At 50.2% G+C, this 17,782-nt stretch overlaps 1 protein-coding gene across 36 annotated transcripts in view; it reads right to left on the bottom strand.

The window, feature by feature from the left end:
- Nucleotides 1-17,782, bottom strand: part of Lrrfip1 (LRR binding FLII interacting protein 1) — a 124,617-nt gene that overhangs the window by 36,886 nt on the left and 69,949 nt on the right. For 11 of the 36 annotated variants that reach the window (XM_058583334.1, XM_058583333.1, XM_058583335.1 and 8 more), the window contains exons 3-10: nucleotides 15,632-15,649; nucleotides 12,387-12,434; nucleotides 10,929-10,973; nucleotides 10,327-10,377; nucleotides 7,914-7,952; nucleotides 5,058-5,117; nucleotides 2,769-2,831; nucleotides 1,066-1,143 (exon numbers count right to left, since the gene is read on the bottom strand). The exons of 11 other annotated variants lie outside the window; for them this stretch is intronic. In XM_058583334.1, the coding sequence (XP_058439317.1) occupies nucleotides 1,066-1,143; nucleotides 2,769-2,831; nucleotides 5,058-5,117; nucleotides 7,914-7,952; nucleotides 10,327-10,377; nucleotides 10,929-10,973; nucleotides 12,387-12,434; nucleotides 15,632-15,649 (402 nt within the window). The remainder of the gene's footprint in view (nucleotides 1-1,065; nucleotides 1,144-2,768; nucleotides 2,832-5,057; nucleotides 5,118-7,913; nucleotides 7,953-10,326; nucleotides 10,378-10,928; nucleotides 10,974-12,386; nucleotides 12,435-15,631; nucleotides 15,650-17,782) is intronic. 14 more of the 36 variants (XM_058583330.1, XM_058583328.1, XM_058583324.1 and 11 more) reach the window with 5 other exon arrangements.

Here is a 17,782-nt window from a genome sequence, read left to right on the forward strand (position 1 = left end):
TAAGGAACCACAGGCACTGTGCACAGGTCCTATGCAAGTCACACGGCAGTTTACACCAGGGGCCTGGGCATCTGTGAGGGTTGCTATTGGGGGTTCTGGGACCCCCCCCCCCCCCCGGGGTACTGAGGGATGCCTCTAAGTGAGTGCAGGGAGGACAGCAGCAGAACAGCATGGGTGCTTCTATCCGAGGACAGCAGTGACAGGCCTCGGCCCACTAAAGGGAGCTCTAGGCCAGCTTCGATGGTCAGGGCTGACATGTCCTGTCAAAGGTGACTCCACACCTGGAACACACATGAGGGGACACTCTGGAGCACAAAGGCAGCTCACCAGGGCACAAAGACTTAGCTTCAGGGAGTCAGGACTCATTCAGAGGCTCACAGCAGCGGGCATGCTGGACCAGCAGGGGGAAGCCAGTCGTGACCGGCCACAGGTCACTGAGCAGCTCATGTCTGCAGACCCGAGGACAATTCAACCTCTGAAACACGATGCGCACTTGGACTTCCGACACTGACCTCTGCTTTGGAACAGGACTTGTAAACCTACAGCCAGGAAGGCCAGGGCCCTCCGCTGGCCCTGCCCATGGCCGTGTGAAAACAGGAAACAGGGAGAGAAAGCCAAACAAATGACTCTGCTCTGCCCACCTCTCCAAGAAGGAGCCAAATGGTGCACAGAAATCTTCCAAATTGCTTCCTGGACACATTTACAAAAGAAAAATATTTTTTAAAAAACAAATTGAAACTCCAAATGGGGGAACAATTGCTGGAAATGGAGGGACCCGAGAGACTAACTTTCTGGACTTGAGTTTTTAAAAATATACATTTCATAGAACTCTGCTTTTCCTGAAGTCCACTTTTCCGTATTAGGTCCTAAATTATTTTAGATGTTTTTTTGTTTAAGACTGAGAAAAGTCTTAGCAAAATATTGGAGCCAATCAAAACACCCACTGAGATCTGCTCCACAGACCTCGTCTATCAGAGGTTGAAGTATCCACTGAAACAACACTTCCGCAATTTAAGTGCCACACAGAGGAGAGGAGGGAGAAAGGGATGGGAAAGGAGAACAGACCCGGTTTCCATTCTGGGCAGACAGGGGCTTGTGAGCAAGGCCACCAACAGGAAGCCCAAGGTCGGAGCAGGAGGGTCCCTGTAATCAGAGAAAGTGGTGGGTACAGGGGGACAGCCTGCACCTTCGCTGCATCTCAAAGGTGCTTCGGTGCCAGCGACTCAGACAAAATCACCCCCACAGCCAACCCGTGCAGGGCAGGTGCCAATGAGGCAGAGCAGGAAGACGGTCAGGAGGAAGTGGGCGGCTGGGCCAGTGAAAGGAGCCGGCCGCTATGGAGACCAACCTTGGAGTCTACACGCAGGAGGAAAAAAAGATGTGATTTTAATTGCTAACAAGACCCAAGAGGTTTTAGTCTTTGTAACTTGACTTCTAATTTTTAGAGTTTGGTAGGAAAAATTCCAAGCCAGGAATCTGCAGGACTGGTCTCCCAGCCGACTCCTTTGGTTGGCACTTACCTGATGGCATGCACCCAGGACTCACAGAAGAGGTGATAAACCAAGTGGCACAATTCAGAGACCACAGGACAGGGGGATGCTACTTGCATGAACTAACAGACTCCCCCGCAAAATGATTCACCCAAATCAAAGGGTCGGGGCAGGGGGACTTAAAAAGTTAGTCCGGGAGTTGTAAATCCTTTGTCCCATGTTGAGACCTATCCATAGTTGAGACATGTCCATTTAAGTAAGATTAACCAAGCTGATGTGTTGGGCAGGAATCGATAGGCTTGCTTCAGAACAGAATAGCTACCAGGCAGATGGTGGGAGGGTAAAAGCCAGGCGCATCAGGATGGGGACACATGGCCTCCGGAGAGTCCTGATGCACTCTGCATCTGAATGGGTCAGCTCTCATTTTGACCGTTAACCTTCTGGACTTGGATTGCTTGTGTTAAATGAATGTGAATTGGACACAGGCTGGACTTGGGTGGGTAATTTCACATCTAACTGTTAACTGATGAGTACTATCTTCCATTTTATTTTATTTTTGCTTTTAGTTGGAAAAAAAATCTTAATAATTGGTTCTTCCTAGTTATACATGATCATCTTCTATTTTAGAACAAGTACCCCGGCTCATCAAAAAGAAGAAGGAAATAAAGTTTTCTGAATGAATGTAATACTACTTCGGTGTTTACATCTCATCTACTATTCAGTAAAAAAAAAAAAAAATCATAGGAGGCTCAGCAGCTCAGCTCATAGGCTGATCAGCAACCAGGAGCTGTGTCTGTCAGGATCAGGGTCAACTTGAGCTCTCGGTGTGCAGCAGGAACTGTTGTGATGATGCCTGGATTGGACCGGATTTTCATTCCAAGTCTAGTCCAGCCCTGAGAAACTGCCACGGAGTGTGTAGGACCCTATAAAATAACATTGCTCAGGAACTGTCAAGGAAAGAAGGCCAAGATATTCCTCTCAAGGAGTTCTAATTAAAAAGTCTACAAAAAAAAAAAAAACAAAAAAAAAAAACGCACGTTCTTTCATGGTAGTCCATGGAGAACCACAATTCACACTCCAAGGCAAGACAGTTGAGGTGGTCTGAATGAAGTATCTCAGGATAATCCCTCCGCAAAAGTTTAACAAAACATCAATCCAAATGAGAATCCATGGCATGTTAGAGAGGAGAGCCGAGTGCACACACACACACACACAGCGCATGCTATGAAACCTGCAGTCTCTGAAGAAAGGGTGTGAAAGATTTGAATGGAAACCAACCAACTTCTCCTCCCTGCACGATGACAACGTGGAGAATCTGCCGTCACCGCCAGAGCTGGAATTCTGAGCACCAAAGAAGGAGACATTTTTAAGTGATGAGTACCTGCTTCAAGTCCCGAAGCACAGCCTGGCCCATCCGCCAGGCAGAGATAAAACAGAGCTGGCCCCAGCAGCCCAGGAAGGCTGGCGTGGCTGGTGCAGCAGCGGGAGAGTTCATGTTTCAGGAACCTCTCGCGGAGCCCGGTAGCTGACCTATTACTATGTCGTCACCTGCTAAATCTCATGCCAGACTGCCTACAACCTCCCAGTCTGAACTTTCCTCATCACATCTTCTAAGGTAGCTGGAATCCTGCTTATCATAGAATTTTTACTTTCTTCAGCCCAGCACACCCGAGGACAGGTGGAACCTCAGGGGGTGGCTCGTCCCCCTCCAGCTGAGACCTCTGTCCACAGAAGGAAACTGCCCTTATGATGTCTTGAGTGTACACTTAATTATTATAAATTTTTGCAGTGCTGGGAGGGAACTCAGGGCCTCACACATGCTAGGCAAGTGTTCTACCACTGAGTCACACTCCAGCCCTTGAGCACGTTTAAAAAATATCAGATCCCTCCAGAATGCAGAGGGAGGTGACGTGTGTGCAGTTTTGAATGTGGCTAGGAAGGTGTCAAGGTCAAGCAGTTCTGCTAGGGAGACTGCGGTCCCCTGCGGGAGGAAGCGGGTATCATTCCCTCCTGCAGGCGGGAGTGGACGTCGCATTCCTGTCCACTCTTCTCCAAGCTCATGCTTGCGCAGCTCTGCTCTGGGAGCTTCCTAAAGAGGGGCTCAGGGAGGTTATTTTGTTCTTCAAACACTCTACTTTCAGATTATTTTTAAAATCAGTTTTACATCCAATTTCGTCCTGTGAGCAGTTTTGTAAACAGATCCTTTTGTATTTGATTTCTACAGGCTTCATCTAAATCTTAATCATGATGCATATTTTTACTTTCTCAAAGGTTAAACTAAGTCATTATCTGCATAATGTGGAGCTTGATGTCACCCTGTATTGTCATGGGCATGCTGGCTACATTAGGGATGACCCACAGGTCCACCTAACATTGGGAAAAGCTACACTAAAGAACTTCGGAAGTAACTTCTAAGCCCACACTGTGCCGCTCGGTGACCACTTACAGTAAAACAACCTATCAGGAGGCAAAGCTACAAACTAGTCTATAAAACTCCACCGAGTAGTGGTCTGGTGGCCACCAGGAAGTACAGTCTGCAAGTCTGCGACACTGCAGCCAGTCAGCAAGCTGTCAACGTGGCCGCTGTGCAGAGCAGGCAGCTCCTGTCCCGAGCTCTGCGCTCCTTTAGAGAAGCGCAAGGCAAGGCCACAAGAGGAGCTGTAGGCTGGGAGGGATGCAAAGTCTGCAAGGAGCAGAGCTTAGAGGAAATACAATAAAGACACTTGTAATCCTAAGCAGGCAGGAGAAGGCTTAAGCAACCTGTTCAGCCAGTTTTGGAAAGCTGAGACTGTGTTGGTTTAGTAGGGCGGGGTGGGGGTGGGGGTGGGGGTGCTCTGTGTTACCCACTTGAAGTCTAGAAATATAATTTAAGTGTTTGTAATATCTCGACATAATTTAAAAAATTGACAATAAGAACAGAACATTTTAGATCACTTAACACAAAAAGAGACCTGTGGCAGCTCACGAGGCTTCGTTAGCTGTACCCAGCTTACCTTCCGAAATCCCCAGGGACTAAATGTCCCCCACGCCCCTGCGGCAGCCTGTACTTCTCTCCCCTGAGCAGCCCTCTGCTTCTGCCTCCCACCCTCACCCCTGAGCAAACACTGCAATTTAGTTCTCTTCCTTTTCCTTTCCAGGGAAACACAGGCCCTCGCAAAAGAAAAACATTAAAACTACAAACAAGAAATGCGAACTGGGAAGACGTTGGACTTAAGTGTTGGTGAAAGCCAAATACACCACCACACACACTATACACACGAACCGAGGGCCTCAAGATAATGAAAGAGGGAGACTTTAATTCTAGGTAGTGTTAAACTTAAGAGAGTCCTATCAATATCAGCTTCTTACCTACCTCCTACCACATCAGTCATCCTGAGAATGTTGAATAATAACATTCAGGGAATGTTTACTAGTTGGAAAACATTATCTTTCTTTCTATCATGTGTTAGAAAAAGAAGAGTCCTGCTATAATATAAAATGAGGAAAAAAGCTGAATTTAGCAATAAGTCTTAGAAGCTTTGAAGCAACCTGCTTGAATTTCATGCCATGCAAGTTGACTGTACTGACCCTGCCAGATCTTCTACTCAGGGACTGCGATCCATATAATTCTCCATCATAACCATTGGTCTGTGTCAATGAAGAAAAGAGAAAAATTAACATCAGTATATAAATGAGGATGTGGCTACTGACAGCAAGGAAAAATCAGCCAGGTTTAGATGGAGTTTCCTTAGTGCAGGGGATGGTTGGCAAGCTTGGGGCAGCACAAATCCTGGTGGCCCCCAAATGGCCTCCTTGCAACCCCAGAGGAAACAGAGCTCTGAGCTGATCAAGTCATGGGCTTCGTGTCACATGTCACTCTGGGTCCTACAGTGTGCAGTGGAGGGAAGCACACATGCTGGGGTCCAGTTCTATGCGGGAGCTGTGCAAATCCTAGCTATTGAGAGGGCTGTCTGCCAAGCGGGGGTCGGGGGGGGGGCACAGACTCAGTCAGAGATTTCAGGTCTTGGTTCAGGGTAAGTTCGGGAACATTACAGCTTAGTATGAAATACCCCTTCATGCGATCCAGAAATTGTTTCTAATCAATCTGCAATTAAATGCAAAAGTTCACCAAAGAAAAACTGTTGCTGGTGGACGACATTTTCTCTACTACTTCTCCATTCCCAGTCCTCCCACTTCATGTCTCATCTTGAGACCTGAGCACATCCCTAATGATCTCACAATCCGTGCTCCAGGAGTAAAAGAGGACGAGCATGTTAAACGCCTGCCTTCTCCCCCTCCTTCTTGTCTCCCTGCCCAAGTCCGGAGCAAAAGCAGGAAAGGAAAGGCTCTAATCAGTCTAGAAGGAAACTTCTGCTGATTCAAGGTAACAGCTCAAGCGTCAGAGACTTAACCAGCTCCAGAGGGAGAAAGAGGGGGAGCCATCCACACACCTGATGAAGATGAAGGAGGTGCCACTGGGTCATGGACCCGAGTCCCAAACTCCAAACGGAAACCCTTAAGCAAATGACTTAATCCGCTGTACCTCCACATCCCCAAATCTACAGGGTCTCGCTGACCCTGTAGTGAGAAGCAGTCTGACCTTCTTACAGACTGCCACCACCCTCTCCTCTTGAATGGTGCATTTGGGTGGGTGGGGCTACTTCATAGGGCATGATGGTAAGAGAGGTCGACCAGAAGACCATAAAGTGCCCACAGGCAGCATATCAATGCCACCTGACATCAGGTCTCTAGTTCTGCTCGACAAAGTCTCTCTCTCCTTCCTGTGTGGTGTCCCCTTCTGCATGCTATTCACTGGTCAAGGCTACGAGAGGGCAGTCTGAAGGCGCCCTGTGTCACGGCCACTGGCATACTTCTCAGGGACACAGGCCCTGACCTAGGAAACTGGATGCTGCCAGGATCCAGGAGCAAGGTTTTATAGGGAGCTTCCAGGTGCAGCAACACAGAGGAACACTGCTGGAGGGAATACGAGAGGACGTTCACAGACCAGCACTGTCCAGCAGAGGATGGACAAGGTTAAAAAGAGAGGCACTAGGAAGTGAAAGCCAAAGCACGCTCCTGACCCAGCTCACCTACACACCCCCCCATCAAGGACTGGCTGGAAGCAAAATGCACTGTGAGTTTAAAACACAAAGGGTGGCCAGGAGCCACCTAAAAACAAGTTGCCAAGGGGCTGGGGACGTGGCTCAGTGGTAGAGCACTCGACTAGCATGCGCGAGGCCCTGGGTTTGATCCTTAGCACCACATAAAAATAAATAAATAAAGGTATTGTGTCCACCTACAACTAAAAAAATATTAAAAAAAAAAAAAAAAAGAAAAAGAAAGACAGGGTTGCCAGTACTTTCAATTCCTTAGAGAACAGAAGGACTGCCACACAGGGGCACTACGGAAGGGCTCTGTAGGTAAGTGACAGATGCTCTGTGAGGGATGCTTCCTGAATCTCATCGTGCCTTGTGCTTCCTGCAGGAGTTAGCTGGCCTCAACCTCACCAGGCCAGGACGGCTGCAGTGGCCACAGGAGATGGCCCTCCTCAGCCATCCCTTCTACCCAGAACTGGGGACCCCCGGAGGACCAAACACGCAGGGCAGGTGCACAGCTCTTGTTCCTAACCATTACCTTAAATACAAAAATACGTTCTAAAACAGGCATGTGTCAAATAATTTTTAAATGAAGTAGTAATAGATAAGCACAAAGGGCTTTGAAATGATGTCTTTAATGCGATTTCCTGTCTAATATGCTGACTTCAGTACCAAATCACCTTTGGCTGAGCTGTGCTTTCTAGTCAGACTGAATTTTTCTTCTTCTAAGAATACAGTTTACAGGTTTTCAGAAAGCATAAGGCACAGAAACTCTCGGATTTATAAAAACAGCAATTCCAAGTTTAAATCAAAAGCCTCCGTTTTTGTGACTGGAACTGGGGTCTTTCTCAAGGAGTATTTTTTTGCAGAAGAGCCAAATGGTTGCCAATTAATTTGAATGGCTGTAGATTAGAAACAAATGCTTTTTAAAAATCAGGCAAAATGACGTTACATTCAATCTTTTAAAGGAAATTTGAGGCCTTGGGAATCTCTGATCTGATGTGAGTTTCCCGAAGGCCCCCACTGACCCCCTTGTCTGGCATGCACAGAGCTGCTCACAGGGCCTGCGCCAGACAGTGGCACTCGAAGACACCTGGTGAGTGAGTGTCTGCGCACGGACATCCAGGTTCCTGGGCCACGTGCGAGGATCAGGAGGCCCCGGGAGATGGATCACAGACCCTGGAGGGGGACCCACCTTCCTAACCTCATCCTCTGAATTGTTAGATGCACAAGACACACACACAGTGTTTCGCAAAGTCACCCCATGAGATTCCAGGAACATGGCGGGTTATTGCCTGTCACAGCACACGGTTAGGATCACACGGCAAAGTCCACACGAGTGTCTTACCCAGGCGTAGGGACCCCCGTACTCCACGTCAGGCTGCGACTGTCCGAACAAGCAAGGAAGAAAAGCAACGGCAAGGAGAGGGGAGGGGAGTCAAAAGAGGAGAGAAACATGAAGACTGCATCGCTGAGACCTAGACTAGGTTGGCTCACGGCCTCTAGGGCCTCTCCACACCTCTGAAAGAGTTCTGTGAGGAATAGGACCTAAAGCCCTGGAGGAGGGAATGAAGGCAGCCACCCACAATTCACAGACAGCCTGAGCAGCCCTTTCCCCTCGGGCACCGCACACCCGAGGTGAGCGGGGGAGAGAGGCAAAGCTCATGATACCCAAAGTCTCGCTGTTCCGTGAGGCCATCCACACAGACCCAGGACAGCAAGGCCCCCGGTCCCTCTCAGGGTCAACAGCATTATTGGCTGAATGTGGAAAGCCTGTGTTGGGGGCGTTGAGAAACAAAAGATATAATCTTACACAAGAAATTACCAAGAAAAGATTTCAGAGTATTAAAATGCATGAAGCCAGCCTAAGTAGGTCTCTTGTAGACAAGCGGGAGGTGCGATTCCTCCCAGTCGGGCTGCCCTGCTCAGGGGCACCAACCAGCACCTCCCACCAGGCCCCAGGGGAGGGGAGCTGGGGCTATCACTGAGGGCTGAGACCCTGAGCAGGCCTCTCACACGCATTGTGACCATCGGGGGGGCGGGGGGTGGTGGGCTCTCATCTCCAGGTCCACAGCCTCAGGTTCTGTGGGACTGAAGTTCTGAGGCACTCAGGCGGAGTCCATGAGGGGAAGAGTAGTGCAGCCACCTGGCTGGGATGACAACCTTCCACTCCCCCTCTCCCCCAGACAGCCCTCTAACTGTGGACTCCTCGTGAGCCTTCCTACCCAGAGACAAGTACACCCCATACCTTGGCCAGGAACAGCGTCCGCAAAGAGACTTAGTTCATTCCTGGCAAAGGTGGCTGGAAGCAAAATGAAGGCCGAGTGACGCCGCAATGCTCACCAGCACTGCCATCGGTCAGACCCTCTGGGGTCAGAGAACCCTCTGAGAGTCTCGGGAAAGTGGAAATTCTTTTCCCCGAAAAACTAAGTGCGCACAGTGCTCATGCACTCTCTCAGGATCACGGATCTGACGACACTGCACTCCAACAGAGGTCTGGATCCGCTACCACCCCCCCCCCAATCTCTCTTATCCCTGTCAGTTCAGCTTTGCTCTCACCACTCCTTTCTCAAGGGTTCTCTTGGCAGAATCAGGATGCTACACCCAACGTCTCTGCTCCGCCCTCAGCAAGCCGCTCCCCTGGCCCTGCAGCTGTGCCTCCCCACCTGGTGTCCGGCCCTGGCCTGCTGGGTCTGCTCAGCAGCTGCCACGTCTGTGTCCTGGCCACAGGCTCGGCTCACAAGCTTTGCATCTACGGCATTTTGGTCACACAGATCTTCCTTGTCTACAGTGGACTGTGTCAGAGGGACTTACAACTGTTAGCTAGTTCCAAATAGCAAAGGGGCACTTGCTTCAGAGGGATGCTGTCCAGCAAGATCATAGGGGACCCGCGTTTGCCACTGAAGAGTCAGTGACAGCAATGGTGGTTCAACAGCACAACGCACTGCCTCAAGAGGCTGCTCGGCAAGCACAGACCTGGCTAAGGGGTGGCTTGGTGACATCACTGTCACAGCTTTGAAAAGCAAGGTTCCCACTCAGGCAGCTCATCGGCAAAACGGACCTGCTGTCCTGGGACCAGCCCTCCTCACTAGCAGGAGACGCGCCTTCAACCCTGCAGTCCTCCTTGCTAGTGGGAGACGCGCCTTCAACCCACGTGAACGGGAGCAAGATGCTCAGGCTGATGTACTAAGCAGGACCGTGGCCCTGCGTGTGTCCCACAGCGTGCACCGTGTCAGGTGCACCCATGAGGCCTTTGGAAAGTCAAGGAGAAACCACTGTTTTCAGCATCCTAGCTGATGAGAGGAGGGGTCCCGAGGGCAAACCTGGGTCTAGCCCTTCCGCCAGGCACCCCCTGCTGCCACGGGAACAGCACAGAATCAGACGAACTCACACCACTGTGACCAAGGCGGCCACTTCCAGGGGTGTGTGAGTGGGCTCACAGACCTGTCCAAGGACTGCAGGTGCCTTCACACTCCTGCTGGTCACCCTGGCAGTGCCCAGACAACGCTGAGCGAGGGAAACAACTGAAACCTGGCAGCTGCGCTCCGGGAGCAGCCACCACACCAGCACTCCCCCAGGACAAGCGCGAGACACCCAGCGGAGACACCCCCACAGCCACCAGACTTGAGCCAGCATCCCCACCCCCCCGTCAGACACAGACTGGCGGGCCACCGTGCGGGAGCAGGAGGCGAGGCAGGATGTCAAAGCCCAGGCTTCAGCCACACACACTGCATGCGGACCCCATTGCTCGGGTTACTGACCCTCAGGCTGCCGCGGCTACCCACGGACATGCGCTCATCTTCATCAGAAGCCTGTTGGAAGAAAGGATGGAAAACCACCGTGAAGTGATAAGACAACACCCAAAGACAGACGCCCCAGGCTCCGAGGGACAAGGCTGAGCCGAGGCCACAGCGGTGGGGTGGGCTGGCCGCCTCCGAAGGGGCCGGGGACTTGAGTCAGGGCTTTGGTGACATGGGCTGTGTGCACCTCTGCTTGTCTAGGATTGTTATGGATAATATGAATTTAAGTAAATTCCATGAATGTGGTGCTATTTACACCACAGGTCACTAACAGGTAAGTTATAAATACACCTCAGGGTATTATTACTATGAAAATTATTCATGGATATTTGATAGCAGAAAAAGCACTTCAGATGCCGAGCACACGAACACTCAGAGCTCTCCTCCTCACTGTGGTATGTCAACATGCTGCAGGCAGAGTTCCCAGTCTGTGCTCGGGAACCCTTCCAGCATTATGTCAGGACTAGTAAAGTCTTTTCATAAGCAGCGTGGGTACTTCAGTCACTTAAAAGAGCAAAGCAGACTGATCAAAACGCACAGGTAGAGAACAAACTGGTACTAACCGACGTGCTTCTCCGGGATCTGCGAGAGTGGCGCTCACTGTCCTCCTACCGCAGCAACGGGGACAGCAGGGAAAGGTTAGAGACAGGCCCGGGGAAGCAGAAAGCTCAGACAGTCCCTCTGCAACACGGTACAGACTTTCTGATCTAACTGGCAAATAAACATTTTGTTGCTTTCACTGAAGGGCTTCAGCTAAGCCCTGGGAAGGCTTCCTCCTAGGAGCCGGGCTCTCAAGCCACAAAGGGCACACTTCACTCTGGCTTCAAAGGCAGTGAGCACGGGGCAGAGGTCAAGGCTGAGTTTCTCTAACCTCATGCTCGGGTCCTAGGTTTTCCCTTACTTCAGAACCTCACTCTTCCGCAGGAATCATTTCCTCAAGAAACCAACCAGTCAACCCAAAACCCCAAGGAGGACGTCACCTCGTCTCTTCTACTCTGAGGAATCTCAGACACGCAGTTTCCATCTTGGACATCTCTGAAGCTGGGGTATGTCTAATAATCAAAGCTGCTCACAGGTACCACGAGCACCTTTTCTTTCTCAGTGGTATACAAAACACTAACACATCTTTTAGCTGTCTTAAGATTTGATGAAAATACATCCACCTGTGTGAAATTAGATAACGTGATGGGTGACACAGGGGGAAGTCAGTCACTTTTTAAAAACAGGAAGGTGTGCTCTTTGCTCAGTTCTCTTTCCTGCCATATGCAGGTGACTAAGGGAGAATGTTGTGCTTCCCTCCGACTGTCTTCATCCACGAGGAACACAGAAGAGGACATTTCCACCCTGGCCAGGTTCTCCAGGTTCTCCGGAGCATGTGGAGCATGAGGCCGCCAGCCCAGCAGGCAGGACAGGAGCTAATGATAGGGGCAGAGCCTGGCTCTGGGGACCACTGAAAGCACCGGGGTGCGGGGTCCCCTCTCCTGCAGAGAGGGCCAGAGGACAGAGCTCACTTTCAACTGACCCAGGAAGGCAGAGGGGCTGTCCTAGGAAATAGACAGAAAAGGTAAAGGACCTCTCTCACCAATGTGAGTGGTGTGGGTGGCCACCTGACCCTGAAGGGCAGCAGCTGGCCACAGTCAAAAAGTCTTAAGCCTCTTCTGGTTCCAACAAGAACATGGCAAAACTTGATGATAACAGGAAGTTCTCGTGTCAAGGACACGTGCCCATCCTGAGTCTCTGGCCCTAGGACATGTGGGGACTGTGGTGAAGGACCCTGCACATGGGTAGCCTGAAGACGGTAGCAGTCAGCTGTACAGACGGATGGGCCCGGCTGGGTGGCCAGGGTGGTGCCTGAGCAAGATGTACATGGAGGTAAACAATCCTAGACCAGATGCAGAAATGCCTGAATGGAAATCTCTCAGTATCAGATTATGGTGCAGCAGGAATCTATCTGCATAACTTAACTGCATGAGGATTAAATTATAAACCATTTAAGTCTTGAAATTGTATTTGAGGCCTACCATCCACCGCTCGATGTCACCCCATTTTGTATCCAGTCCATAATATTTCTACAGACAGAAGAGAAGGAAAATTAGGCCAGAAGTGAAACAAACTGCCCAGGAGACCGCCCAGACATGCAGGGTGGAGGGAGCATGCCAAGGTGAGGAGGTCAGAGAGGAAGCCGTGGCCACCTGGTGCAGGTGGAGCGTGAAGAGACCCCACCCACTCCATCCCTCAGGCCAGGGAGCAAGGACAAAGCACTGCTGGGCGAGGGGCGGCCTTGAGACCGGGAAGCACTGCCAGCGCCCCCTGGAAAGCTGTGCATGCCTCCAGAGCAAACACGCAGGAGGAAGAAACACCGTGGAGGAGAAGCGCAGCTGAGAGCCATTCCGTGTTGTGCAGGAGGAAGGAGGTCCCAGAGGAAAGGGGGAGGCCCTGTGCTGGCCCCGGGGCCTAGCCCCTGTGTGCCAGCTGACATTTGTGCTGACGGCAGGCCCAGAGGATCACACACTTTATAGCCTGCTCATGGGAAGGCGCCCAGTGCCTCAGAGGAAGTCCTGGTGCAGGAAGAGAAACACTCAGACCTCCAGGTGTGTCTGGGGCTTGCTGGAGCTGATGGCGCATGTCTCTACCTTGCTGTCTGAACAACATGGTCCATGTCAGACTTAGAAGAGAAGGTTCAGAAGGGGTGTCAATGTCACTAAATACAGTGACCCCAAAGTCAGGTGGGAACTCAGGTGTTCAAATTTCCACCTCAGATTATGGGATTTTGCTTTTTTCTATACTTTCCCCTCAATTTTCAGTAAGGAAATCAAGGAATAATCTACTGAACCTCTAAGACATATAACAAAAGTGATTTTTCTTTTTACATTATTAAAATCTTATAATCTGAAAAAAAGAATTGGATGGTAGAGGTACAAGGTAACTTGTAATGGTTTTCCAATTGCCCAACACACTGCTGCCGTGTCTGGCGCAGCTGCATCTTGAAGGGTGGCCAGATTGACCTGTGGCTCTCCGACAGTCTTGCTCCTTTCTTAGAGAAGGCACCATGGAGAAAACTGGAAGAGGAGGAACTAGGAGTGGGCACTGAACCATGCCTTTAAAAAGCCACCAGACCGAGCTCTATGCCATCAGCCACACGGCTGCCTCTCTCCGTAAACTCTCTCCTTAGGCATAAATTCGGAAAAGGAAAAAAGCAAACACTTTCCAAAGTCACGTTTCAACTTCAATTTCAGTGAACGCACCATCTTAAAGCTGCTTTGCAGCCAGTTCATGTGCGCTCTGCCCTTGCTGTGGACCTGCAGGATGAACAGGTGCCTCCACACCTCTTTTACCTTAATCTCCTCTTCCAATTGTGAAGACAGCAGGAAAATGCATGTTTTTAAAACAGAGGGAAGTTCACATTAAACTTCACAGGAAGTCTATACTGCCAATTTTTCTATTTCCTTATCTTTCTTTTGTCCCACTCTACACTTACATCAAACATTACACTACATCTAATTCCTTTTTAACGATAAGAGTGAGAACCAGAATTCAAAGTCTTTCACCTAGCCCACAGGTGGCCTTATCGACAGCTGCCTCACTGAAGGTCAGCCTAGACACCCCAGAGCACCCAGTGCCACTGGACGGTAGCCCTGGTGAGGGCAGCAAGCGGCTCACAGCACACCCCAGGGAGTGCAGAGTACTTCAAATGCAAACCTCACCATCAGCCAGTGAGCCATGCAGAGGGAGGCAAGAGACCTTCAGAAAGGGCTCCGGGTCAGGAAGCCATCATGCCCATCAGCCACTGGGCCAGGAGAGACTGTTGACTGTCTCCTTTTCCTCTTCATAACTCTGAGTGACAAGGAATGCCTTCCCTTCCCTTCCTGGGGACACACTCACTACAGAACTGTGCATGCTCCTCCACGGGGCCTGCGGGCTCTTAGCTCCTGCCGCACACAGTGTCACCTCTGACAGCGTCCTCACCAGCAGTCCTGGTGCCCCAGTGATGCAGAGCAGGGAAGGGACAGACTCAGTGGAGCGACCAGCCAAGCCTCTGGCTGGGTTTGGGGCAGCAATGTCCTGCTCCTACAGTGACAGTGAGGGCTCCCAGCTTCCCTCGAACCAGTGAATTCTGATTCAAATGCTGACTTGGAACCCGGGCTTCAATGTCCACTTCAATACTTGGACACTAGAGAACCTAACAGTGCAAGCAGATTCTGGTGTTTACAAAGCAGACAGGCAGAGCGAGGGCCCGGAAGGCACCCAGAACCTGGGCGAGCAGAGGAATCCTGCACGGCAGGCCAGGAAATCACGGCAGTGCCTTTATATCAGGCCTGATGCTCTAACCTCTGAAACTCAGCGACCTTATTCTGATTTTTTAAAAAATGTTTTAGGTGTAGATGAACACAATGGCTTTATTTTATTTATTTGTAGCTGCAGATGGACACAGTACCTTTATTTATTTATCTTTATGTGGTGCTGAGGATCGAACCCAGGGCCTCACATGGGCTAAGCGAGTGCTCTACCACTGAGCCACAACCCCAGCCCTTCATTGTGATTTTCTTATCTGCTCTAAGAGAAAGATACAGTTATTCTTCTTTAACTAGAGTCAGAAACTATTGTAGATGATGTTCTAAGTAACAGACTCGACTCTTTTATGGGAAGGACTTGCTGTACGCGGATTCCCTGAGCAGGTCGCTCCTCATTCCACTACTTCTGAACCCTAAATCACTGACAGGGCCTGTCCTGTCTTTATTTCCTGTCTGGTACCTACTTTAAGACTCAGCTGCTTCCACACAACACCAGGAACAGGGAGGCGAGTCCTCTGGGACCCTGACCCCGGGACGTGGAGGACAGGTCTCTGTTAAGCTGGGCGAGGTGGTGTCCTCTTCACTTTCTTTTTTACTCAGATTTTAAAGTCAGTATCTAGTAATCCCTCCACGTGTGGTAATTTGTATGGATATTTAAAGGTTTTCTAATAAAGTTGTCTGGAAAGATAATCTAGGTGATTCCAGAGGTTTCCTCAGATTTTGAGTTAGGATTCAGTTTTTTTCTCTAAGATACAGTTTTCTGATTTCTTGAAGAAAAATGGAGAAGAGAGAAGGGCTCAGTACCCAGAAAAGTGCAAGCACAGCTGTCCACGGTGGACGGGGACCCAAAGCACTCTCACTCCAACGCCAACACACAGCGAGAGCCACGCGGAGCTTCAGTGCAAAGCGTGACCGCTGGCAGGGGAGCAGGCGGGCGGGACACAGCGCATGCCATCAGCCAGGGGACGGCCTACCTTTTGAACCTGATAGATCTACAGAGAGGGACAAAAGAGAGGGAAAGAGACGTAAGTCCCATTAAAGCAGCAGGAGCGTCAGAAAGGTGCTGTAAGGAACCAGAAATGTGAATAAAAGCCATCCTGGGAAGAAGGAAGGCTGGTAAAATATGAATCAAAAAAGGTTGAAATCTCATTGAAGGAATTAGTCACTTTATCACTCACTCTACATTGTTTTAGACACACTGGTGAAACCCAGGCTTACCCACGCCGGTCTACTAGACTCCCACTGTTGTTCTTACACGGAAGTGTGTGCAATCTGTTACCATTAATGGGAAAAGTACTTTTTTACCTGTATTGAAATTCTCTTTTGTAGTCATGAAAGTTTAACCAGAAATTGTAAACACTTAATAATAAAATCAACTGGTAAAATTCACAAATAATGAAGAAAGAGGCTTCAATGATTCATGCTAACACAGAGAGAACACCAGAAAAATTCCAGCAAAACACAGTGACCTTTAGAATGGAATTAGAATATTTAAAAAGAGGTCGCGATCGCCCTCTGGGCTGTCAGTTTGCTCCGGGGCTCCTGATCTTCAGTGACACCAGTGCAGTGTCCTCCACACTCACTCCACAAGGCACCCGGCGTCTGCCATGGTTCCAGGCATGGCCCAAATTCTGAGGGCACACAGGAGAGCACAGGCAAGCACACCCATCGCTGCCCCGAAACAGTCCTCCAACCCAGGTGTGAAGGCAGGACCGCGAAGGACACGCCCTGGGCCACCCTTCCACCAGTGCAGGCTCTCCCGTGAAGTTCAAGGTTCACTGCCATCTCCAAGACGATGTCTTCCTGCTATTCTCCTCTTACACGCCCATTAAAAAAGGAGTTCCTACCTCTGTAAACAGCCCCAAAGCCCTGCTCAGGTAGTGGCACTGTGAGGAGAGCCGGCGGGCATCCAGAGGAGGGCGCATGCCACCCTGTGCTTTGCTCCTTGCTGCACACTCTGCAAGTCCTCCTGGGTCAGGGCAAGGGCCCCGCCCTCCTAGTCTTCCTGCTCCTCCTCTGGGCCTCCTGTGTCCAGCCCCCTTCTCAGAGAGAGCTAACAGCTCAGCAGCAGCAGGGGGCACAAGCAGACAAGGATCATGTTTCTCAAATTTTACACCAAATATCAACCCTCCTGGTTAAACACTGGTCTTCCAAAGCATATTCATTTCCCCTTAATCAACAACTTAAAATGCCAGTGCCCCGGGCTATCAGATGGTATAAGCTCAAATTGTGTTGCTAGTTCTAATAATAGCCAGGCCCCTGGACAGGCCAGGCACAGCAGTCTGCGGAGGTGTCTTCAGTGTCCAGGCCACATGTTCAGGCCTGTTAGCTGCTCCCGTTGTCCTCTCCAGATGTGTACACAGCTGGGCACATAAAGACATGTGCACCCTAGAGAGGGGTCAATGAGAAGCAGGTGGATGGACAGTGCTGCTTCTCTCTCTGGGCCACTCTAGCTGACACAGGTGTCCACCACATTGTTGGACTGTGCTTGAACCTGGCACCAAGGAGACACCTTTCACTCAGAGCACAAGAGGAGGATGTGGCTCGCTCTGCCCTGCTTTGCAGCGGACACGGGCATGCTGACAGGCAACTTGTACCAAGAACTTTGTAATGTCATCATGCATATATTCAAAACAATTCTGTCCAGCATTAAAGACAGAATATATCCTATCTAGATGTGTGCTTAATTTGGAAGATAGACATGTATACACCACTCTGCAGTTCACTTTCACCTTGACTCTGATAGTTTGCATATGAGCTGTCCCCCAAAAGCTCCTGTGTGAGACAAGGCAAGAGGGCTTAGAGGTGGAATGGCTGGGTTATGAGAGCCTTAACCCAATCAGTGAATTAATCCAGAGTGGGACTACCTGAGTGGCAAGTGCAGGCAGGTGGGGTGTGGCTGCAGGAGGGTTTCTGGGGGCATGCCTTTGGGGTTTATATTTTGTATCTGACCAGCGGGGTCTGCTTCTTGATTATCATGTCCTGAGCCTCCTCCTTCCACCCCAATCTTCTGCCCTGATGGAGTTGGCCATCTATGAACTAAGACTTTTGAACCCATAGTCCCCAAATAAACTTTTCCTCCTCTAAAACGGCTCTTGTCAAGTGTTTTGGTCATAGCAACAAAA

The sequence above is a fragment of the Marmota monax genome, unplaced genomic scaffold (genome assembly GCF_021218885.2).
Source record: "Marmota monax isolate L192 unplaced genomic scaffold, Marmota_monax_Labrador192_F-V1.1 WCK01_AAM20220418_F8-fsc00230, whole genome shotgun sequence".
In the NCBI taxonomy this organism is placed as follows: Eukaryota; Metazoa; Chordata; class Mammalia; order Rodentia; family Sciuridae; genus Marmota; species Marmota monax.